This window comes from Taudactylus pleione, unplaced genomic scaffold (assembly GCF_031769625.1).
Source record: "Taudactylus pleione unplaced genomic scaffold, aTauple2 ptg000336l, whole genome shotgun sequence".
NCBI classification, from domain to species: domain Eukaryota; kingdom Metazoa; phylum Chordata; class Amphibia; order Anura; family Myobatrachidae; genus Taudactylus; species Taudactylus pleione.
Genome location: NW_028284737.1, coordinates 3,434,744 through 3,459,747, shown reverse-complemented (window position 1 = coordinate 3,459,747; position 25,004 = coordinate 3,434,744). Strand labels below are relative to the sequence as shown.

At 42.0% G+C, this 25,004-nt stretch overlaps 1 protein-coding gene across 1 annotated transcript in view; it reads left to right on the top strand.

Annotated features, from left to right (window-relative positions):
• Positions 1 to 25,004, top strand: part of TBCA (tubulin folding cofactor A) — a 57,603-nt gene that overhangs the window by 21,890 nt on the left and 10,709 nt on the right. The window contains exon 2 of the mRNA XM_088443879.1: positions 23,489 to 23,594. Coding sequence (XP_088300005.1) covers positions 23,489 to 23,594 — 106 coding nt within the window. The remainder of the gene's footprint in view (positions 1 to 23,488; positions 23,595 to 25,004) is intronic.

Sequence of the window (25,004 nt, the reverse complement as noted above, 5' to 3'; positions counted from 1 at the left end):
TCTATGCATCTCTACCATAAAGGACTTTTTTTTTTTTTTTTTTGTTAATTACCTTTTGGAGATTTGAGGATCTGTGCACATTATCTTCCATCTCAACCATTGACTTATATGACTCTTTTAATGTCAGAGTTGGCCTTGTAGTTTGTTCGATAATTGTTTTTGTTGTCCAGCAACTAAACCTGGGTACACACTGGCCAATATATTGTGCCCCTGTCGGCCAGTGTGTACATACGATATGTCTGTGAACAACGTCGTTCACAGACATATTGCATTGCCTGTGCTGCACAACCAATGAACAGCAGACATATCTGTCCATCGGCAAGTGTGTACGGGCAATTGGCTGATCGCCCGTACACAGGGGTACAGAGAGGGAGGGGGGGCCGCGAGCAGGTACTACTTACCCGGGTCCGGCACAGCTCCCCATCCACAGCAGCCCAGCACATGCTGCTGTGTGCTGGGCTGCACTGGGAGATTGTCCGAGGCTGCTAAAGCAGCAGCCCGAGCAGTCTCCTATGCCAAAGGGAGGGGAGCGATCACGCTGATCGCACCCACCCATTGGCTGTGCGCCGGGCTGAAGGGCACATAGTGCCCCCTCCCCAGCGCCGCAAATGGTTTCTTTTTTTTTCGAAGGGGGCGTGGCCACATCTTCCGTGATTAGGCAACGCCCCTACCCGGCCGCCGGGACCCGCTGCAGCATGCAGGTGATGGTCGTTCAGTGTGTATGAACGACCATCATCTGCAGATATCTGTCAGGTGTGTACCCACCTTAAGTTAAGGGGTAGGATGTCTAATTTAGACAGTGTTCCAATCAGCTCTGCAGTGCTCTTAGACACTTTACCAGGTGAGTTAAATTAGCAAAATAAATTGTAATCTAACAATTGGTTAGATACCCTGATGTAATAAGTACATTCCTGGTCTGCGGTTGTATATAGTCTTCTGGGCATACCTGGACTGCCTGCCCTCATATAATACCTAGGTAAATACTCCAAAAGGTACCTCAGATTCAAAGGTTACTTCTATCTTCAAATAAAATAAAATGGCTTTGCAAATAATACCAGACTAATAGAAGGTTTATTAAAGAAAAACATGATGAGATGATAGAACTAGACTATCAGAAATCAGATTGGTTAATAAAGGATTGTATACATCTCTACCATAGCTGGTGCCCTGTGAGTGATGTGGGTTATGCAGGTGCTCCACACGTCAGGAAGCTATAGAAATCTTCATACTTTTACCAGCAATCCCAATATTTATTGTTATCCTTTATTTATAGGGTGTTGCAAAGGGACTGCAGCCCTTTATAGAATGCTTGTACAGAAACTTTGACACTTAACCAAAATGGAAACTCAGTGGAGAAGCAGTTAGTTACTATGCACAACAAGAGTTGCAAGTCTGAAAATATTCATTGGTAGAATAAAATAACAACACAGGGCTCTGGCTCTCACAAGATCAGCACCCTAGAATCTCATTGCTGCTGACGTTTCGATCCGATTTACAGCATGTTATGGTGCATACACACGGTCAGATCAGACAACGATAAAGCTATCGTCTGATAGTCCTGCATGTGCTGGTTGATCGTTATCGAATGTCCAGCACAGCAGCAACCCCCAACCGACTAAACGATCGCGGGTCCCTATAGTAACCTGGTCGATATCGACCAAGTTGGACTGCATGCACGGGCTATGGTCGTTATCGTTATTGACCATCCGTGCCCGCGCATCGTCCGTCGTTTGGGGGTTTGAAGGGGCTAAAAAATGGACGATAGAAACAATATCATTATCGTTTATATCATCCTGCTAAATATCATTCAATGGTGTGTATGCACCATTACTCTTTAAAATGGGGCACACATTAATATGTAGGAGATAATAAAAAGTTGCTCTAGTCAGGTGTAAGGCGAATGCAAGGCTTAACCTCTGACTACTTTCATACCAATTTACATTGTTTTCTGGTTATCCTACAGAATTTGTACTGAAAAGTGAAAAATGCCATTTAAGAATAGAAATATAACACTCTCAGGAAAAATGGCAGAAAAACTTGCTGAAATTGTAAATAAAAATCTGTCAGTCAATGTTAAAGCTTCGAAGAGAACTGGCCAGATAGTAAAACAGATAGAGAATAAGCAAGCTGGAAGCTACTTAACACATTCAATACGTAGGTAAGAAGTTTGATTTATTACAGGAAATTAAACCGAGTAATTCAGTATCCAACATCTAAAGTATTGGGATACAAACTATAAATCTGAGAGGTGATCACATCCACTACGTTACATTATTTTACCTGGATAGTTGCAAACTACTGGGGTTGTTTTGGTATAGAAGTTGGAGTACAGCGTTCTAAGAAAATATGAAGTGTCCTTAGCAGCTCCACATATAGAGGTATCCCTGTCTCTATATAGGTACAAAATTATAAATACAATTTTGTGCGCTCTGGGGCACTAGTCTTGCCTGATTAATCATATTTGTAATGTACTGACAATCAGACTTTTCTTATATGAAACATATTAGAGTCCCGATATGTCCACACACAGGGCCTGATTCAGAGACGCTCGTTCGCTCCGAGCGATGTTCGCACATCTGCGCATGCGTATGGGTCGTAATGCGCATGCGCCAACCAGTCCGTGCGGTCGGAAATCGTGTGTTCGCAAAATAGCGAGTGCCTGCTAATTTGAGTGACAGAATGAGGCGTTTGTGGCTGGTAACAGGGGAAGGTGCTTGAAAATGGGGAGTGGTGATCCGAACGCAGGCGTGCCAAACGGTCAAAACGGGTGTTTTAAGGGTGTGCATAATTAACAAAGCAGCGTCATCGGCCACGTCACTTGGTTGTCTCTTAGCCTGAACTGTTCGCATGATTGCGGTAGGAAAATCCAACCACAAGCACTGCGAGCAGTTCAGATGTCTTTTGATGTACTCGATTAATCTAATAAATAGCGGAGATGACGTATGATGCAAACGGCCAGGGGGCGTCTTTACAAAATAGCGAGCGCATGTTTTGTTCGCTCGCTCAGACATAGAGGCTTCAACAGACCGCAAAGAGCGAGCGCTCAATTTAAATAGCCGGACCCTTTTTCTGAACGAGCGAGCGCGAATAGCGTCCGGCTCTGAATCAGGCCCACAGTCCCAAGCAAAATGGTTGTATTTGAAAGTTTGTGCTTAAATGTTAGGTAAGGTGTTCATATGTAGTCCAGACCAAGATGTTGATCACAATGTCTGTAGGATGGGTGTTCTTATAATGCCTTTGCCCTATTCACCTTTCTCTCCACCGTTTAGTCTATTTGATTAGGTAGAGAGATATCAGGAGCATCCTGGTAACAATGAGCTTATGTTAGCAGATTGCCACAATGTGTAATGCTGGGTACACACTAAACAGATATATCTGCAGATCGAATGATCTCATGATGATTGTTCGTACACACTGAACAACCATCATATGTGTTCAGTGTGTAGGAGGGGCCGGGAGGGTGGGTCCACCCCCCTCCCCGCCCCTGCATGTGTACGGATGGTCTGCAGATAAATCTATACATCGGCTGTACGTCACAGCCAGTGCGATATGTCTGTGAACTACGTCGTTGCCAGACATATCGTGGGTACACACTGGCCGATGGGCAGCAGATATATTGGCCGATCGGTTGATCGCCCAATATATCTGTCAGTGTGTACCCAGCTTTATACAGCAAAGAGGTGTAAGGGAGGGTATCCACTTGCCAATTAAAATGGGTGCTTGAACGATGATATCGTTATCATTCAATCGCTTATTAATCGGGCACAAATCGAGCTTGAAAATGTCGGAAACGACCAGCGATCCTCGCTCCAGCTGATCATTTCCGACATCAATCTGCTGATAACGACAGATAGAGCATGTTCAGGGATGGGGGAGGGTGTCTACACTGAACGACATGTCGTTCATTGTAGGCACTGCAGGGGAAGAGGAACGACTGTCGTTCCACTATCTGCTAGTGGATACGCACCTTAAGGAAGGACACCTTGTGCCCAGTTTAAAAACAAGCTAATATCGCATAGAACACTGACAAACATATTTAAAATATATTTTATGTGGAGAGACTATTGTACAAGTGTGAAGGGGATGCGGTCAAAATGCCGACGGCCGGGAAGCCGTTTGACTAAATCCCGGCGTCTAAATCCTGACGCGGGTCTAAAGACAGGCGTCGAAATCCCAACGCCCGTTTAGATCCCGGCGCCGGAATCTAGACAGATGACTTCCCGAACGAAGGTAAGCTGGGTTGTGTTAGCGCTTAGCCGTGGGGGGGAGGGTTAGATTAGGGAACCCTCAGGGGGGACTTAGGGTTAGGTACCACCCTGGGAGGGTAGGTTTAGGGTGCCCTTAGAGTTAGACACCACTGGGGGGGAGGTTTTGGTTAGGCACCACCCCGGGATGGTTAGGTTTAGGGTGCAGGGAGGTTGGGGGTCAGGTTTAAGCATCACTGGGGGTGGTTAGGGTTATGTACCACCGGGGAGGAGGGTTAGGAGGGGGAGAGGGAAGGGTTGGGGTACTTACCAGCCCCGGTCGGGTTCCTGACGGTTCGGGCTTCCTGCGTCGGTATTACTTACCGATTCCGTGTGAATTAGTCTAGAACAGACTGAGCACCCGGACGAAGCAGTAGGGAATAAAGATTCAGATACAGGCAAATCTTGGTGCAAAATCTATTTCAGTTGTGTAGTTTGGAAGATTAATTTTCAATAACCCAAAACATGAATAAAAAGCCACACAGGACTGGCTAACATACAAAAAAATCTATGGCAGTGTCCCAGTTATAGCCCCCAGACCACAGCCACATTGAGAATAGTGGAATGATTTAAAAACATTGCGACTCAACAGTGGTCCCTTCTGACCTAATGGTACTCATGCAGTTTTGCAAATTACAGTGGGTGAACATTGAAGAGTCCGTCTGCACAAATCTAATAAAAACTAACATTAACACAGTTGCATTAAAACAAAGAACATGAAGACATGGAATTTATGTTGATTTTCCTTTGAAATTAGGTAACATATTGGCATTTTGCAAGAACAACATAAAATATTCTGGAATGTCAAATAAAAACCAAAGGGAGTAAATACTTCTTATGGCTGTTATTGTTAGTGCTACTTTTACATGTAAAGCATTTAAGGTTGGCAAAGAAAATGTTACATTTCTGAATTACAATATTAAATGGTCCCTTATGGATCACACAGTTAATTCCTATAGCTTTTAAACACTTAGTTATATTAAAGACCAGTGAATAAATTCAGCTTGTTTTCGTTTTCTTAAAAATCCTACAGTGATTCGCAATTTAATGTTTATTAAAGGTGGAGATGTGGTTGCGTGGCAGCTGCACAGTTTAAAGTACAGTATATAAATGCAAGAAATATGCCAGCATGTGTTCATAAAGCAGATCTCATGCTTGGTGTATTTGTTGGACTATTTATGGTAGATTAACAAATTGTTATGAGAACAGCAAGCATTTGGGGACAGCACTTTTTTTTTTTTTTAATTAATATACTTTTCCTAATATACTTTGTCTCAAATATTCTCCATAATGCAAGGGGATTACGTAAATAGTAATCTGGAAAACATATCAGTATTAAGTATAACACTTCAGTGAAAAGTTTTTATATAGTTTGTTGAACATCTCTTCACAATACCATGGAGTTGGTCTGGGGCTGTTTTTTAGTTTGTTTGAGGCCCTTTAGTTCCAGTGAAGGGGAATCCTATTGCTGCAGCATACAGTGACATTTTGTGTTTTTAACTTTGTAATAACAGGTTGATGAAGAGCCTTTCCTGTTTCAGTAAGGATAATGGCCCTGAGCACAGAGTGAGGCACATTAATACATGGTTTATGGAGCTTGTTGTAGAAGAAGGGATGAGGATCTAACTGCAGCCATGCCTTATCGCCCAACACCAGTACCCGACCATCCAATCTGCCAGGGCTCGACAAATCCAGGGTGCCATGTTGACTAAAAATTTTAGTCCTGACGACCAGATTTTACAAGTTAATTGAAAGAAAAAAATAGTTACAAAGTACTCCTGTTGGTGGTTACAGGAGTGGGTGGGATGCTGCATGCCTGTCACAAGGAGGAATACGTACCTGCCGCAATTATTCACTGTGGCTCCTCCCTTCTGCCCACAAGATCATAGAAGCTGCCAATACTGGGTGTCTGGAGTCTGACCTTGATCCTTCTCCCTGCAGTACTGCCAGCATGGAGGAGAGTAACCGCAGAGAGGTGAGTAACTATTGTCGCAGAGGAGAAGATTGACCATCGGGGAGCTGCATCACTGCCAGTGGTGAGGAGAGTGACTGCGGGGAGATGCTCCACTACCGGCGCAGAGAAGAGTAATAATTGGGGAACTACTGACATGGAGTAGAAGAGTGACCACGGGGAGCTGCATCACTACTGGCATGGAGAATAGTGATCTCGGTAGCTGCAGTACTGCCAGCAGTAGAGGAAGAGAGTGACCACAAGGGAACTGCAGCACTGTCATTTGGGATGAAAGACTTTGTCCTCCGGGGAGCTGTACAAAGTTGATGAGTATTTGGTTTCATTAGAATGACCTCCCACTATAATATTGTTATTATTTGGAGGCATTCCTGTGTGGCACACTGAATTGGAGACGCTTGTATGTTGGCCACACCTGCATGGCAGAACTGAATTGAGGGTACTATTGTGTGGCATACTGTGAATTTGGGGCATATGTTGTGGCATAATATACATTTTGGGCATAATGTGTGGCATACTATGAATTTGGAGCATACTGTGTGGTATACTATGAATTTGGTGCTTACTGTGTGGAATACTATCAATTTGGGACATACTTTGTGGCATGCTTTAATTTACGGAATATTGTGTGGCATACTATCGATTTAGAACATAGTGTATGGCATAATCTGAATTTGTTACATACTGTGTTGTATAATATCAATTTGGACCCTACTGTGTTGCATTCTGTATCTTTGGTGCATACAGTGTGGCATAATATGAATTTGGGCCCCACTGTGTGGCATATTATGAATTGGGGGCGCTACTACAAGACATGTTTTGAGTTGGGGACATGTGTGGTGGTCTGATGGCATGTGGGGAGGTTGAGGGGCATTGAAGGGTCATTTATGGTGGTCTACAAGTTTTCATATATTTTGGTCATGGACGATGGTCTGACTCCTAAACTTTTAAGCTGGCTCCTAGATTTTTCAAAAATTTGTTGAGGCCTGCATTATGCTCTTGTGCCGACATGGAGCCAAGGTCCAAAATCTAGTGGGAAACCTCAGAACAGTGGAGGCTGTTAAAGCAGCAAAGGATTGGACCAACTAGACATTAATATTTATTGTTTTGCAATGAGATGTTCAACAAGGTATTATGAATGTGATGTTCGACAGTCCACATACTTTTGGCTATGTAGTGTACATATTAAAAATGTAGTTGCCATACGCAACTACAGACATGATCCTGCTAAAACGTAAGTTATTTTACGCGGCGAGTATATTTTTCTTCTACCTACCACAGTTGCCCACATTCTACCCCGCACATATGTTTTTTCTGTTAAGGTAGCTAGGAAACCCCATGGAAGTCGTTTTGTCTGCCTTTGTGCATGAAGTAAAGCTGGGTACATGCAAACGATGCAATGTCCAATGATTTCCCTTGAACTTCCTGGCAAACGATCTAGTGCATACACACTGCGCAATCTAACAAACGACTGAACGATATATCTTGCATCGTTTGGTGGTTAAATCGTTAACTATATAATGTAACCATATCGCCTGATCATCCGGTAGTGTGTACACAGGCCCTGATTCAGAGCCGCTCGTAAGCGGCCCCATGTTTATGCACTGCGCATGCGCCGCGTCCAGGAGCCCCGCCGAGCGACTGAAGTTCAGTCGCTACGGGGCTCTCAACAAGACGGGATGGCTGTCGATGGTGAGTGACAGCTCGCCCCGTTTTGTGGGCGGGTAGGGGGGGGTGGCTGGACAAACGCAGGTGTTCCCTTAGGAACGCCTGGCGTTTGTAGGGAGGTCTTACTATTGGAGCAGGAAGTCCACTCGGCCTTGCGGCAGCCTAGACCCTACCGTAGGGTCTCGTCGCAAGATCGATGGTCACGATTATCGCGATGGTCTCCTGGCCACTCGCACAAGCTGTGGGTGGTCTCCCACAGCTTTCCGAGGGGCCGGAGAATAAAATATATATATATATATATATATGCCCACAATCCCAGCGAGCAGGCTGCGAGCGGTTCTGAATCAGGGCCACGCTGCACAATCTGCGGGGAGTTGTTAACGCGATTGACAGATCTTCCTACATGTACAAAAGATCTCAAGATAGGACGAACGACACCCCGGGGGTGCGCATAGTGTGTACACACTTGACAGTTTGAACGATTTGTCGTTCCGATGCGCCGGAAATCTGACAGATTGTTTAAAATATTGTCTAATGTGTAGGAGCCTTAAGGTAGAAATGAACTTGATACTAAACATTCTGCCTCCCCCGGCCTTATAGAGCCAGCCACACTCTCACAACTCCCCAGTATCTTCATTTTGCAGTCCTGTTCTCCCCACTAAAAACGTCCTTTGGATACACCTAAAGTGAGTCACATGACTGAATATAAAATGTGCCTGTGATTTGTAAGAACTCATTTTTGCGTTAATCTTTATCATTGGTATTAAGTAAATGGATAGCTTTTATTTGAACTGATTTTTCAGTCGGGCCCAGCTTTCCTTCTATCAAGTTATGAAATAACTATCCCCATCTTATACACTCTACATTGTGACCACTTTGTGAATAGTCATGTTATATCTGCAGTGGTGTCTTCAGTCATGTGATGATGAGAACTTCAATTTGAAAACACATAAATAGGATACTTTTGATACACAAAGGCTATATGGAAACAAAAATAAACAGCAATAAAGTACCAAATGAAATAATGTCACTATCTGAACTGATGCCTATAACCAGTACCAGGTGAATTTATCTGAGCTATGATGTCAACAGCTTATACAGTACACAGCTATTCTACAAAGACCACTTCTACTAGTCTGTCTTTGTTTTACATCTGTTATGGATTAAACAGCCGTACATGCAGAAAGGTGTTGAACCAGACCATTTTTAAACTGTGTTCTCATTTACTATATGCAACAAGTGACTTGGATAAAATGCAGGAAATATTGATTTGTTTGGATATTTGGGACTCTTCTGAATCTTTTAAACAGTTGTAACTGAGTACAGGTTTGATTATGGTTACTTATGGTAGGAAGAGGTTTCATAACTAATGACTAAAATCGAGTTCTGTGTCTTGTAATTGTATGTGAGTGAAAACTGACTGGTGTGTGTGATAGAATCTGTGAAAGATCAAATACTTACACGATCAAAATCTACTAACACACTTTAGACAGTTTGAACTTTTCACAAATGACCTTTACATTGCATATTGTGTATACAAATAGAGCCATCTAAATCTGATACACTTGATCTAGCCATCATGCACAGTAGAGATCACTACTTTGTAAAGCATCAGCATCTAACCACACTCATTACCGTATTAAGTGATATGAAAAACTGTTAATGGTAAACTACAATAATTGAATAATTATCTTTAAATAGCACAGGACCAACTAGAAGACCTTATTCATTGTCTACTTTCACTTTGATGCATACTAAAGCATTACTGTAATTGGAGCAACCAGTTCTTAATATATAGGAAATTGCTATGCAGTGGACTGATTACAGTACCCTTGTGTGTTAAGTAAACAGTACAAGCAGATCCAACTTTCCTTTTATCAAAGCTTTCCAATGACAACTAAACCTGTCTTACTCTGTACACCCATCCTATGTTGCAAATACTATGTGAATACCGTCATGTCTCACACACACACAAACACACCGGCTTCATTTACATAAATCTTTATTGTTCTCAAGTGTTTTTGATACACACAGGCTATATGAAGACAAAACATAAATAAACAATAGGTCATATCACCATGCTTTTACTAGCTTTTTCAGTGATGAGAGCAGTTGGGAGCATTTGTGGCTGAATTTATTTGGACACTGCCTGCTATGTTTGCTTGTGTGCACATTATCGGTCAGTATAGTGTTCTTCATTGACCTGTATCTGCAATTACAAGGGCTAGTTACAACTGCATGTTAAACACCAGTGGATGTTCAGAATCTACAAGTGTCTTCTATAGTAGTATTTTGATGGGCAAAATGATTGATGGGTTTTTCTTTTGTTGTTTTTGTTCTTTTACATCCAAAACAGGTGAGAAGATTCCCTTTTTTGGGGGCTTTCGTATTCCATACATGACACTGACTTTATCTACATTCTCCAGTTTCTGGCATTCATTGTTTTTGAAATAAACTTCAGAATATTGATATGAAGCAATTTATGTTTCAATAAACTCTTGAAGGGGACTTTTGAAACAAACCTGATTCTCACCTGATTAGCAGTATTGAACAACTTAGTAAAATGTAAATTGAGTGTATGAACCATCCTTACGGCCATAAAATGATCTTTGGACACTTACCAGACAGTCCAGTACCCCACAAAAACTGCCAGGAGCCATGGCAGGAATGGATCCTGCTCTCACTTTCCATTTTATATGGAGCAAACCGGTTCTAATAGAAAAATAAAAGTCTAATCTGACCATGAGATACTAATAACAATAAAATATGTAAATAGATAAATCAACCCTGTTTCTAACAGCACCTACACATTACCAAAATTAACAGGCGAAATAAGGGGGTGGCTTATTATGAAAAAGTGTGGGTTTATTAGTGTTCTCTGTTTTTTGACGTTCTAAAATAAAATACTTTATTGAAAACCGAAGAATAGGGCTATCTTGAAGACCAGAGATGCATGTAAAGCAGGATTAAGTCGCTTTAGTCATGTTACCACACAGAGGGCTGCCACCTTAGTAAGGAGACGCGTAGATATTGCTAGACATGGCACTGATCAAGAAACAGCATTGATAGTCATCCATAATTAGAAAAGAATGGAAGAGGAGGTTAGAGAAGTCTTCTAAGAACATTTTAGGTAATGATGTTCATCACCACAACCTGGGAAAAAGGCACAAAAGTATAATGTAATTGAAATTTAATAGGTTTCATGAAATGCACAGATCCGTACTTTCTGATTACCAGGCATGATTCCGGAGATAGATAATATTCATATACATTATTATTTATACTGGCTGTAGCCATTATTTTAGTTTGTTTCTCTCATCAAGACCTGTGTAACACTTACAATATTACAAACGCTTAAGATATTTCAATCAAATTATTTTTCCCAAGTTCTCAGATGAGGTCATTGTAATCTAATGAAAATGAGAGAATCTTCATTAACTCCTGTGCTGCACATTGATCTTTTGGTTTTACACAATCCGTTTACAGCTTAACTACCTGCCTATTCAAACCTGAAAAGCCAGATTATGATTAATTTCTCGCCTGTAATAAAGAAATCCGTTTGAGTCAGTGGCAGCATATTCTGTTACTGAAATAGAAATTCACTGAACAGTGGCCTCTATTCTGTATCATTTATAATTCTGCACCGGTGCTGGGTGCACATTTACCAAAGTGTGACCTTGGGCCGGACCTGCAGTCACAGAGGAAGGTAAAATGAAGCATTGCCCCCAGGCTTCCTTTCCTCTCTGGAAGTTAAAAACACTGTACATGGCTTTTATACAGTTTTGCACATTTCAGTTAGCTCCTTGCACAGCGGATACCCTTAATAAAATGACAACAGTAATTTGGTTTTGTCATTTGAACCGGCTCTGGCTACATGCCTCAAAAATACAGTATTAGGGTTGCTGAATGTGTGTCGGGTCTAATTCTTTTTTCCATTTTCCAGAGAGCGGCTTTTCCATTAACTTTGGGAAAACACACTGGCAGATTCGTTTAAAAGCAGCGCAGCTCCACCCTGGCTCTAAGTGACTTAGCCTGTGCAATCAGGAATTAAGATCAAGGGACATTTTTCTCATTAGCCTGTCGTTTTTTGTTATTTGCATTCTAGCGATGGCATTGTGGCTTGCAACCATATCTGCAGTATAACTCATCTCAAGGAGTCTTAAGACACTTACTGTAGCATATGTTAACTATTACAAGATGCCTTGACGGAAGGATATTAAAATTACTGGTAATTGACATAAAATATGACAAAGTGTTTTAGGCTTTCTGAGCAAAGCAACACACATTACGGAGGAGCAGCCCCATAATGTAACTGATTAATGAAGGATTGCTGAGGCATACGCTCCTGATGTTATGAAAAATGAATTCTTTGTTGTCTCGCCGACAACCGAGGAACTGCCGCCGGAAAAGACCATTACTGAGAATAATTATCAATAGCAATATTTTCAAACTCTATTATAGCAATCAGGTTGGAATTTATTCAATAGATTTAGCTCATTTGGTAGTAATTGATAAATAATCAAAATTTATCAATGTACTTGCACACATTTCACTAACAATCAAGCAAAAATGGTCCATTTACCACCTGACTTGGTCCAAATTAGGATTAAATTGATGATCAATTAATCTTAGAAGGGGCAGTGTTGTGTATTGTAAAGGAGAAACGGTAAAAAAAAATAAAAAAATAGGCAAATAAATGTGGTTAAGAGAAGATTAGTAGAATGAGCTGTACAGCTATGGTTCACAGCTAATGGGCACGCAGCTGGATTACAAATGCTGGATCTTAGTGTCGCCTCAAAAAACATTTACACTGCTGGTTTTGTGTAGCTTGGCTGAAATGATTCGTATTCGATGCCTTGTATACTCTGCATATAAACGCGATACATGGCTGTAGATCTCTGTGGTCATGTGAATTAACATGCTAATTTTTTCGATGATTTTACCATTTTAATGTGTTTTTGTTCTTTTACAACTTGTTCCACCGGGCAACGTAAACTCCATGCTCACCGTCTAACACAGACACCCAAACAAATAACGTTCATTTGAATATCAAATAATGATTTGTCAAGATGGTCTGTAAATCCATCAAGGGTTTTGTTTGTGTCTTTATATTCTGCCCAGTAGCTACAAGAGGAATAAAAATAAATAAAATCTTTAAATAAAAAAAAATAAAAAGTTTGTTAATTTGTTTTATTTGAAGATAATACTCGAAGCAAATGAAAATAATACAAATAAATAAAATTGGAAATTTGTTTAAAAAAAAAAAAAAGAAATCTGTTCCAATCCAGTCTTTTATGTATTTATAGGATTTGGAAACGTTAATTCACAGCGACGTGTCTACTTAATTGTAGGCCTACACATGGGAATGTTTCAATACAAAAATGAAACAACTTTCAAGTTTATGTTTATATCCAGGGTAGTTTTAAGAATAAAAAGTGAATGATCACCAATGTCGGGCAAGCTATGTATAACGCTATACATGCATTTTTCATATTTGGATGTTGCATTAATGTAGGCTAAATGCTCTGTGTTGCTGCGACATTGGTTTTGTGTTATGGGGCGTAGTGTGCTTTCACTCCTACAGATCGTTGTGTTCCTGAAAATGAAGTCCCTGTGCAAAGAACTAGAGCGCTATATTCTTTTGTTCCCTGCTGTCATGGAAAGAAATCTGCCTTTTATAGCCTACTTATATTTGTAGTGTTTTTGATGCTTGTGAAAACGCTCTGACAGATAAGATAAAGTGGTAAAGTAATGGATGCTAGCCTCCATTTGCTGGGAAGGAGATCTCAGGAGTCAGACCTGGCTGAGGCTCTTCCCAGCAGCTACATTGAGCCAGGATTGGCTCCTATCTGACAGATGCTAAAGATAAGGTTCAGATTGTAACGTGTAATATCTCTGTAGCAATAAAGGAGACTGAGCTGCTATTATCATTCTACTCTTGTGTCGTACTCTTGGTCTTACCCAACAATGCAGTATATTGGCCTTCTGTCATATATAATATTTAGACCTTTGCTCGAGGGTTTCTCAAGTAAAACGATCCAGTCTAGCTGATTGGAGGCGATGGTTTTGGTTGGCATTGACCGTCTAAAGCTGGGTACACTCTTCGGTTGCAGGCTGATCAGGTAAAACTGTCCCGATTAGGCGTGCAGTCTGTCCCCAGTGTGACACCCTGTGAGCTGCGTACACACTGTGCAGACATAGCACAGTGTGTACGGGCTTCTATGGGATCGGGAGGTCGTACCGACAAATATTAAACAGTATATAAGATGCGACCTCCTGATCCCGACCGTTGCTGGAGCTTTAAAAGCCGTTTATCAGCTAACGCTCCTGCATCGGGACAGCGTACACACCTATACAATCCAATGACCGTACTTTCGATATTGGATGAACGACCCGATGATTGTATAGGTGTGTACCCAGCTTAACACTAATACTGGCCATACACTGTCAGATGAAATGTCTGTCAGACCGACAGACCTTTTATTTGACAGCTTTTAACCCAGCAGATATTGTGGCCATACAGTGTGAGATATGTCACAGGGTATGACCCACGATATCTGCTTTCCTCCCCTGGGGAGGGGACATTTCTCTGTTCCTGCCCTGTGAAGGAGCAGGGGAAATGTCGGGCGGTTGACCAGGGTCAGCATTGTTTGATGCGGCTGACTTGCAGCTCACAAACTAATTGCATCTGTCTGACACGCCAGACAATTCAGCATGTCCGACAGAGCGATAATTTGAGGTCGGTTGCTGAAATACACTTTACAATTGTCTGACTTATCGGCCGGACAACTGCATACTATATGCCCAGCATAAGCAGTAGAATCATTGTAATCATTGTCATCCTGCTTCATCAGTGCAGTGTAAGTGCTGTTTATATGACAAAGAATGTATCTTTATAACATTTATGTTTAAGCTCTGATTACAATTTTATTTATTAGCCTCACTTCATACTTAAATCTTGTCATCTTGATGGAGTAATCCGATTCATAGGCTATTGGATATGAATCTTTACTTAGCTTGGCCATTGATCCATCCTTTCAGATGATATGGTAGAACAAACCATTACACCATCATTTGAACTTGGGAATCTACCCAGCAAGTTTTCTCTAAATTTATTTTAAGGGTGGTTTTCCCCCATGCAATATACCCCAGTGGCTAATTAATTAATTTTGTAAATCTAAGCTCCATATAATGTTAAATTGGTTAGGTACTCTCACTAGCAGTACCTCTACATGAAGAGGGGGCAGGGGGCAGTCTTCTGCGCACACCTGGCTAATGGCACTCTGTGTCGGGATGTAGTCATTAGGTCAACACTACAATGTCAACAGTTATACAACATTGTTAAAATGACAGACAACGTGTCGACATGTGAAATGTTAACATTGTCAGAATGTCGACATTAGGGTTAGGGACGGGAGGCTTAGGCTATTGGGTTGGGGGTTAGGGTTAGCCACTAAGGGGAAGGTAGAAGTTAGGGATATGGCGGCTATCCTCACCAGAATGCTGCTTCAGATGACTCCCCTAGGAAGTCACACTCGCATAACTGCTGGGACCTGGAAGACGTGGGATGCAATCGGGAAACCGGCTGACGTGATCCCGACAGCCGGCTTCCCGACTGCTTTATCCTGGCGTGGGTTAAATGACAGGCGTCTATATCTAGACGCCTGTCATTTTCCCGACGCTGGGAGAACAGCTCCCGGCATCCCGATCGATGGGAAGCCGGGCGCCGCAAGCGGACAGCCCCGGGGGGGAGGGTTAGGTTTGGTGCACCTGGGGGGGACTTAGGGTTAGGCACCCCCCCCCGGGGAGGGTTAGGCACCCCCCCGGGGGACTTAGGTTTAGGCAGCGGGGAAGGGGGGGGTTAGTAGGGTTTGGCACTTACAGGGGTGATTAGGGTTAAGCACTGGGGGGGAGGTTAGTTATTACTTACCTGAGGACGATCGGGATTTCCAGCGCTGTCGGGCTGCCGCTGCCGGGATCTGTTCCTCTGTCGGGCTGCCACTGCGGCCGGCGGTATTTCATACCGATTCCGGAAGACGCCACTGCAGCCGTATGGAGCAGGTAAGTTGCCGCTGTCTCACCAGGTACTATATGTTGACATTCTAACATGTCAACATTTTATCACTGTCTACACGATGAATGTTGTCCTGGTCAATGTCGACATTCTGGGGGCAATTCAATTGTTTTGCATGCCCCCTGCTGGGTGCCTTTACGAGTAGGCGCCCATCGTCGAAATTCAATTCTTTCTCGGGCACCCATTAGCGACTAAATGCATCGGGATTAGCCACGCAAAGTGGCTAAACCTGCCTAAGGAAGTGGGTAGGGTGCACAAACCACCATTTCTTCTCTAACCCCCCCGCGGCTTTAGGCATCCGAGCGGAGAAACAATTGATTTGCTCTGTCGGGCACCCAATTGTATAGACACCCAGGGAGGGAACCCAAAACAATTTAATCGCCTCCTCTGACTGTCAACATCTCCTACTACATCACTCTGTCTCTTGTGCCTGATATCATGGCATTGATATTCCTCAGCTAGGATAACTTTTTGCACAAGTGATTCCAAAATCACTGACGGTGAGCTGAGGATGTGGCTTTAGAAGACTCATGTACGCAGAGGGTTACATACTGACCACCCAGGTACCATTACATGTGAACTTTATTTTTTTAAAGACCTAAAAATAAAAATGCTTGGTAAGCACAAGACCACTGTCATGGTAATTTTAATGATCTATCCTCACTAAGAGATTACATAAGGTTAGCAAGACTTTCACAGGATCTCTAGTGTCTATATGGTCATAAGGATCTCTTGTAAAGAAACTGTCATTTTCTGAGCATAATATTTACCTGGTCTTTCACACAAAACAAATGTAGTGTTTGATGCACAGTTGGCTCAATTTATGATGCTCCAATTACCTTACTGCTTTTTCTGTAGAGAAGCCCTCTCCTGATTCAAAAAGTACATGAGCTGAAACATGTACTATTTAATTGAGTTTTTGTTTAAACATTTTGTCAATATCATTTGAGCGTTTTTGTGACTTTTATACATTCTAAATGAATATCTATTTAGGGACATATTTAAAAATTATGACTATGCTGAGCTTGGTTGGGTAAAAGCAAAGCTTACAGACCGTAAAGGGTCATTCCATTATGGCACATTTTCTCCAATTCTCTCCCATGCCTTTGTCAGGTTTAAAGATGTATAAAACGCCTTTGCCAATGATCTAACGCTAATAGTAAGAACTTGACTGATTTAACAGGGCGGAAAATAAGTTATGTCAGGTCATTTTACATATCTTCATGATCTCCTAATCCCGAATGTGCTGCCATTTATGTCTAGTCCATTCCTTGTTCACATCCCTGTGGCATTAGAGCACTATGGGGTTGAACATGGGCCCATTTGCAGAGCGTGATCTTGTGTGATTTTGCACTGCGCTTACTCCAGAACCAAGTATACACAACTATGGGGGATTCACCTATGACTGAAGGGACACAAGGGGGTTGTAACGGAGCGTTCTCACTTAGGCGACGTGCGGTGAGGGCATGTCTGTGGAATTACAGCTATGCAGAGTTGCCCTGGAAGTAGAAATACGTCTATTTCCAGATGTATCTTTTGCAACAATGATAGGGCAGTTGCAAGTACACACCTATTATGATCAAGCTTACGGATAGCGGCGATGCGCTTGCAAAGATGCATAGAACTCTGCATATGGGCGAAAATAGGCATTCAGTCGCATGCACTCGTTGCGGAACAATTACAGCAACTTGTGGTCATCTCTGCATCAGCCACTCTAAGAACAAAGAATCCTTATAGGATCTTGTGTAGTGTTTTTAGGCTTATGGAGCACATTTGATGTTGGCCTTGTAAGTTATACCCCTTTTACATCGGAGCTAAAACCCGGGTTTTTGAAGGGTTAACCCGGGCAGCTCCCTGGTGTAAAAGGGCAGAGAGACCCGGCAATCCAACCCAGGTAACTAGCAGGGTTTAACACGGGCGTAGCCCGTGAAACCCTGCTGTGGGAACAGCGCACTCCGGGTCACGATGACCTGGAGTGCGCTGCTAGCCGGCTGATTGGTCCGGCTTCAGTGGCGCTTGGAGATTACATCATCTCCAAGCGACCACTTTCACTCCGCAAAAGCCGGCTCTATGCAGACCCGACTGCGGTGTGAGCAGCACTGACTCAGGAATATCCCGAGTCGGCGCCGGCAAAATTCCGGGTCTGATCCGGATAGGAACTTTGTTCCAACTCCGGGTCAGACCCGGAATTTAGGTGGAAAAGGGGTATTGGAAACAGAGTATCTTACCCACATTGGCAGCTTTCGTTGAAGCTGCAGCTGTAATTTTAAATGAGCTCAGGAACAGCCTCATTGTACTGCCCCACTTATAACTTATATGGCAGTAAAATCCCTGTACTACAGAGTTTCTTCTGTGACATTCTGTGTAATTACCTTATTTGAAAGTGACATTTATTAGAACTATAAAAAGAAAAAAAAATGTCTGCACTTTTTTTTTATTTTTTTTATTTTTACTGAGATGTGTGAATATGTTCCAAGGTTACTAGATGTTCCCCTGTTTTGGTGGGTCCATCTCTGGAAAATCTCAGGGAACACCCTTACCTTTACTGCCTGCACATCAGTCTTTGGGTTTACCAAGTAACTATCATTGGCTAAAGCTGCATACACATGTAAAGATTTTCTGTCCAACCATCCAACTAGTTGACTGGTTGGAATGAAAATCTGGTAACGTATGGGAGTAACTGATGATCAGCAATTTGCTCCTAAATGCAAGAAAACAGATGAAAATGGTCGTCAAGACAAGTTTGTTAAATGTTTGATCTAAACAATTTGTTCAAACAACAGTTTTTGTCCATTTTCCGGCATTTGGGAGCAAATTGCTGATTGTCATTTGCTTTCATACCTTACCAGATTTTCTTTCCAACCAATCATCTAGATCAGGGGTTCCCAACCACGGTCCTCAAGGCACACTAACAGTCCAGGTTTTAAGGATAACCATACTTGAACACAGCTGACTTAATTAGTACCTCAGTTATTTTGACTTCACTATCCATGCTTAACCATGGATATCACTAAAACCAGGACTGTTAGTGTGCCTTGAGGACCGAGGTTGGGAATCACTGATCTAGATGGATGGTTGGAAAGAAAATCTTTGTGTGTACCCCTCTTTAGTTAGCTCTTATTCTGCTGTCATTAGTTTCCATTGTTGAAATACTTTATCACGAAGCGCTCCTAGTACTGAACCTCCTGGCAGTGCCACTTGCTCGCAGTGCCTTCATGGTACTTTTGGACCTTTCTGGACAAATTATAAAGTGCTCTAGGATTAGGGAAACGCTAGACAGCATGAAAGCAGTAAAATAATGTTTACGTCATTGGCTTCTAAGGGCAAGCTGAGGGTGCTGGAGAGCTGGGCAGATCTATGAAGGTTTGGCATTTGTGGTTGCTAAACCTGCAATACATGGCAAAAGAGGATTGATTTTAGTGTAGCGTATGGTCGGCAGAGAGTGTTTAGTCCTACACTTTTTAACAGGCAGTGGTGTTTATCTGAAATGTATGACTATTGTGTTTATCTCAACAATATATGACTGTCAATATAAGTATTAAGCCGCACATCCACTAGGCGACATCGGCACGACAGTACGAGTACAACATTGTAATCGTACTGTCGTTCCTGTTCCCCTGCAGTGTCGTTCAGTGTAGGCACCCTCCATCATCTGTGAACATTGGCAATCTGTCGTTATCAACAGATTGACCAGCATGTTCACCCGTTGATTGATGCCGGAAACGACCAGCGGGAGCGCGCATCACTAGTCATTTCCAACATTAGGGTGCATGATTAATGAGCGATTGCACAATTACGATGTCGTAATCATGCAATTGCTCATTAATATCGGGTAGTGAATGTGCGCCTTTACACTTCATTTATGTGTGACAAACTGGGGAGCATGTGTGTGCAATGTATGACTGACAATATGGTGTTTCTTTGTGACATATTTTTTGAGCGATGGGACGGGTGCACAGAGTGTATGTATGTGTGTTTGTGTGTGTATATATATATATATATATATATATATATAATGAAAGGTGTGGACCGGCACTCCTCTAATACGATTCAGATGTGCAAAGGTGCCCTCTGTATTGATGATCTTCAAAGTAAGGAAAAAGACAGTGGCACTCAGGGTCTCATAAAGTTCAATAGTTTATGTTCAAAAAAGTGTCACAGCATAAGTCCAACGTTTCGAGGCTCATGGCCCCTTTGTCACACCTTGACATTACTATATATATATATATATATATATATATATATATATATATATATTACAGTTAGGTCCGTATATCTTTGGAACCCGAAACAATTTTCATAACTTTGCCTCTGTGCACCGCCACAAATATCATATGAAACATATATACATGGACCCCTATTTTTCAGGGGCTCAAATGTTATCACATGAACATTATATAATAAAATCACCTTTAATACTTTATTACAAACATTGTCTGAATCCCATGGATGTTACCAAATGCTGGGCTTCCTCCTTTGTTATGCTTTGCCATCCTATAATTAGGATGGGTTTCAGCTGTGTTGTTAGTCACAGTTCGCTATTTCCTTATCTTTAAAACCAAAACATTGTGTACTATGTCGGCATAACAAAGATCAGCTGATACCCAAATTTAAGCTCCAAATGAGCTTTAGAACAAATTATTACAATTGTTTTGTATAAATGGATACAATGTGTCAGTATTAGAGATGTTAGGGACCCACCTGATGAGGTCATCATGACGTGGTAGGTGGGCAAACATCTTTGGCCAAACATGTACTAATAACCTCAATAGAAAGCCATGTTAATTGATAGTTTATCATATATATATATATATATATATATATATATATATGATATATATATATTGATATTTAGTATACTTAGTGCATCCCCCCTTTTTTCTGCATTTTTCAGGCCCAGCAACTTTAACATTACTCATTTGTCCCCTTAACCCTTGGTATTTGTCTAATATAAATAATAAGGGATGAGCTCAGATTAGTATTGTTCCAGTATTTTCTTTCTCTTCCCTTGGATTCAAGGGAAGAGAAAGAAAATACTGGAACAATACTAATTGTTTGTTGTTAATTGTTTGATCTAATTGGAATGGAAGCTGGGCACAGGGGAACTCTGGCAGAGAGCATGTAAAGATGAGGCAGATTCAACTCCCTATGTTTACAAATAGATGGCAACTTCCCACTTTTGGCAGGACTGCCTCAAATTTGTAGGGCTTTGCTGCCATCCAGCAATTTGGTGTTTCACCCCAATTTGTGGAGTTATATCCTATTGTGGCACAAACTACTGTGTTTTCTGATAATTATACTCTCCGGGGGTATTGCCATGCCTCTGTAGGGTGGGCACACCCCAAAGTCCCTCTATAGAGAATTCTGAATGTTGGGAGGTATGTCATAAACTGCACAGAGGGGTAACCTGAAAGTGTGTCTAGTCTATATGTTCCAGGTGCCAGACGCAACTAATCACAGAAACATTATAACATAACGTGTGAACGCCATGCTGCTAGGTAGCGCAAACCATCTATTTGTGCATCTTTTCCCCTTAAAATGCAACTTATTTGCAAATTGATGTGAATAGTATGCACAAGCCTAGTATGCTGATTAAAATGATATGCGGCATTTCTATATGCTATGTGCGACTGCAGATTTATCTGCATGTGAAATACTACGTTACAGTGTCAGCGGCTGTGACACTGTAACGTAGCATTTCACATGGAGATACAGCCACAGTCGCACACAGAATACACTTTGTGAATAAGACCCATTTCTAAGGGTAAAAGTTGCACTAGAAGGGCTGTTTAACGCGCAAGGAGGCTAGATCTATGTGGACACATATATATCATGCAGATGCCTCCCATACGCAATTGCAACTCCGTACGCAGATCAGCCAATTGTTCTGTACTGCTTATGCACCACACTGAGCGTACGATGCGATTGTGCATGCACATAGGAATCCATCATAGAGTGAGTGACACCAGGCTTCCATAATTAATTCTGGGGCCCAGGACTGAAAAAATACACAAGGCTTCCCCAGGGTTTTTGCAACTCCAGCCCTGCAGTGTCTTTAGAGGTCCAGCCAGCCCCCTTATGTCTCTCCGGCACTGCTTCTATCTCCCCAACCAGCACCCCTTCTGTCTCTCTGTCAGCCAACACCCCTTCTGTCTCTCTGTCAGCCAGCACCCAGTTCCCTTCTGTCTCTCCAGCCCTAACCAGTCCCCGCATTCCATTCAGACTTACTATCTTGTCTTGTGGTTTTTCCTCACCTCACTCCTACCGCTGGGCTTTCAAACTAAAAAAAAACTTTATTGCAATGTGACTGCATCAGCCTGGCGGTAGGAACGGGTGGGCGGTAGGTGCAGCCCCCTCTAGCTTTTTATTGCACAGACTTTTTACTGTCAGAACAGTAGGTGTTGGGAGCAGGCATGGTCCCCGCTCTCTCACTTTAATACACTGTGGTAGGAGCGGGCTGTCCAAGTGTGCAGGCCCTGGACCCCAGTCCCAGAAAACCCCCCTGATGGCGGCCCTGGAGTGACAGACCGTGAGCGTTTGGGGGTGGTGACGGGGCAGTGGTTGGAGAAATGCAGACGTGTCTGTCCATTTGAATGCTGTTGCATGGGCGTGCATAAATTAACCACTGCGATTGCATAGGCAGCTTGAGGGGGGGTCCCTGCATGCAACGAGACTTGCAGTTTTTGCTACTGGGCAGACCTGCTGTAAATGTGCGTGACAGGCTAATGTGCTTCGATGGTACGGATGTATACGCAGGACTGCGAGGTATTACGGATGTGAGAAAGCAGTAGTGGGCGTCTATGCTGGCTGAGCTGTGGCAGGCATTAGTTATTTTTCCCGGCTGCATTGCGTGCGATTACGCAGCTGCGTTCACAATTGCAATCAATACTGAATCAGGCTCTATATTCACTGTGGTTACCAATTACACTGCTTATTAATTTGAATTGCTTATTATATTTTAATCTCTGTGTATAATGGGAGTGGGCACTCGAATGTAAGCATATCTCCAGCCAGGGAATTATCCAGACAAGCATTAATCATGGCATGTTCGGGACATGTGAATAACTGCACAGGATATGTGTTTTATTAAAGTATAACACTTTATATACAACATTGTATGTGTAGTACCAGTAGCTCTTGATCCAACCAGGATGGACCTATCCAAAAACAATTCTAACTTTAAAAAGCTAGCAATGAAAGTACAGAGCAAACCATGGAAGCAGCGGCGCTGGGTTCCTGACCCATCAACGGGCATACAATGTATTGTATGCAGGGTTTAATGCCATACTATATTAACCTTAAAGCAACCACTAGATCTGTGAAGCTGAAGGGCACCTTCTATACTGTATAATCAGGACCTATTCATCATTTTTAGAAACTTGAGCAGAAAAAGAATAAAAAATTTTTGTTTTGTTTTTTGCTTGGTTATCTCAAAAAGAAATCCAATGTAATTGTAAAAGACTGGTTAATTTGTCCAAACACTTATATTGTTTTGAGTGTTGCTAATACCGTTTAATGCTCTCATATATCCAGGTTATCCAAAGAAAAATTCATGTATCAAAAAGAAGCCAAACAACAGGAAGAGAAGATCGAGCGGATGAAAAGTGAAGGAGGGGATGAATATGACATTAAAAAGCAGGCAAGTAATGATTTGCAATTGAAAATGTCCTTCACCTCATATTACCTTTTTAAAAAAAAAAAAAATCTATATATTATATTTCTAGTGGTAATAGATCATGATGCATTTTGGCCTCTGTATATTTCTACTCTTTTTAATATGAGCTTTCTGTCAGGTGACAATTAAAGCATTGTCCACACATGGCACAATTTACATAATTTGCAGAACAGTTGCTTGGCTTTTCCCAAATAAGGTCTCGTAAACCATTTATTTGATATGTTTTATGGTGTCACCATATAAATACTATTGCAATACCTTTTATGAAGTAAGTTTATTATTTGCTGTAAATTGGTAACTAGCATTCCTGAAAACGGGAACACCCCTCTAAAAAACAATGCATAAGGGTTAACTCAACTAGGCACGAAGTGGGGTAAGTTTCCGCTGTAACAGCGTGGAAACTCCGTCAACGCCCCCGCAACTCGCCCCAGACACGTGGATTTTTGTAGGCAGCCGAATGGGGCTGTGAACAAAAACCCACAAATCTGGCTGTACTGTAAGTGATGCACATAGCCACACTTAATAACAGATGTGACTGTTGCATCCAATTGAATTGACCCCTTAAGGTGCCCACACACATACCGATGTCCTCACGATACGATTTTATGGGCAATTTCCTCATGAACTTTCACGGGAACTCCCTTGCCGTCGTGATCACGATTTGGAGTTAAAAATGTCCAATCTGACTAAAGATCTATCTTGCAGCCAATGCATTGTATCCCAGATTGGCTAATCTGCCCTACAGCATGGCAGATCAGAAGATGCGATGTACGACGAACGGGGACGCGCATCGGCATCGTGCTTGTGCGTATAAACTCACGATTTGTACTTTTTTTTTACCTGATTCGTCGTCACAATTCGTCGAAATCACCCAAATCGTTTAAAATGTCGCTATGTGTGTGGGCACCTTTAGTTTGGAATATTTGTTTAATAGTTATATTTTCCATCTTAAGTATAAATAAGGTGTTTTTCTGTTTGTTTTTTTGTTTTTGCCCAGAGAGGTGTTAGGAGCGATGCATACTGGGGGACTCTTCTGTCCTGTTCCATATAGACCCATTCATCGCATGATGGCTGTAACTTGAATGCAGCAGAGTACCATTTTCATTTACTGCTGCGGTGTACATATATACATACTGACATGTTTCAAGCTCTGGTGCAGCATTTATCACCACTTGCAGTACATTTGGTCCATCCTACCCTTAAACTATTATCAACCCTGTACTGAGCATACCTTTAACTTCCATTGGTTCCCCGTTTTCCTGTACATAACAAACGTCCGTTTTCATAACTCTCATCCTTTCAAAACTATAAACTATAGTTGGCTCATTGTTCTCTTGATATATGCACATAAATGTTAGTTTGTGTAGAAAATGT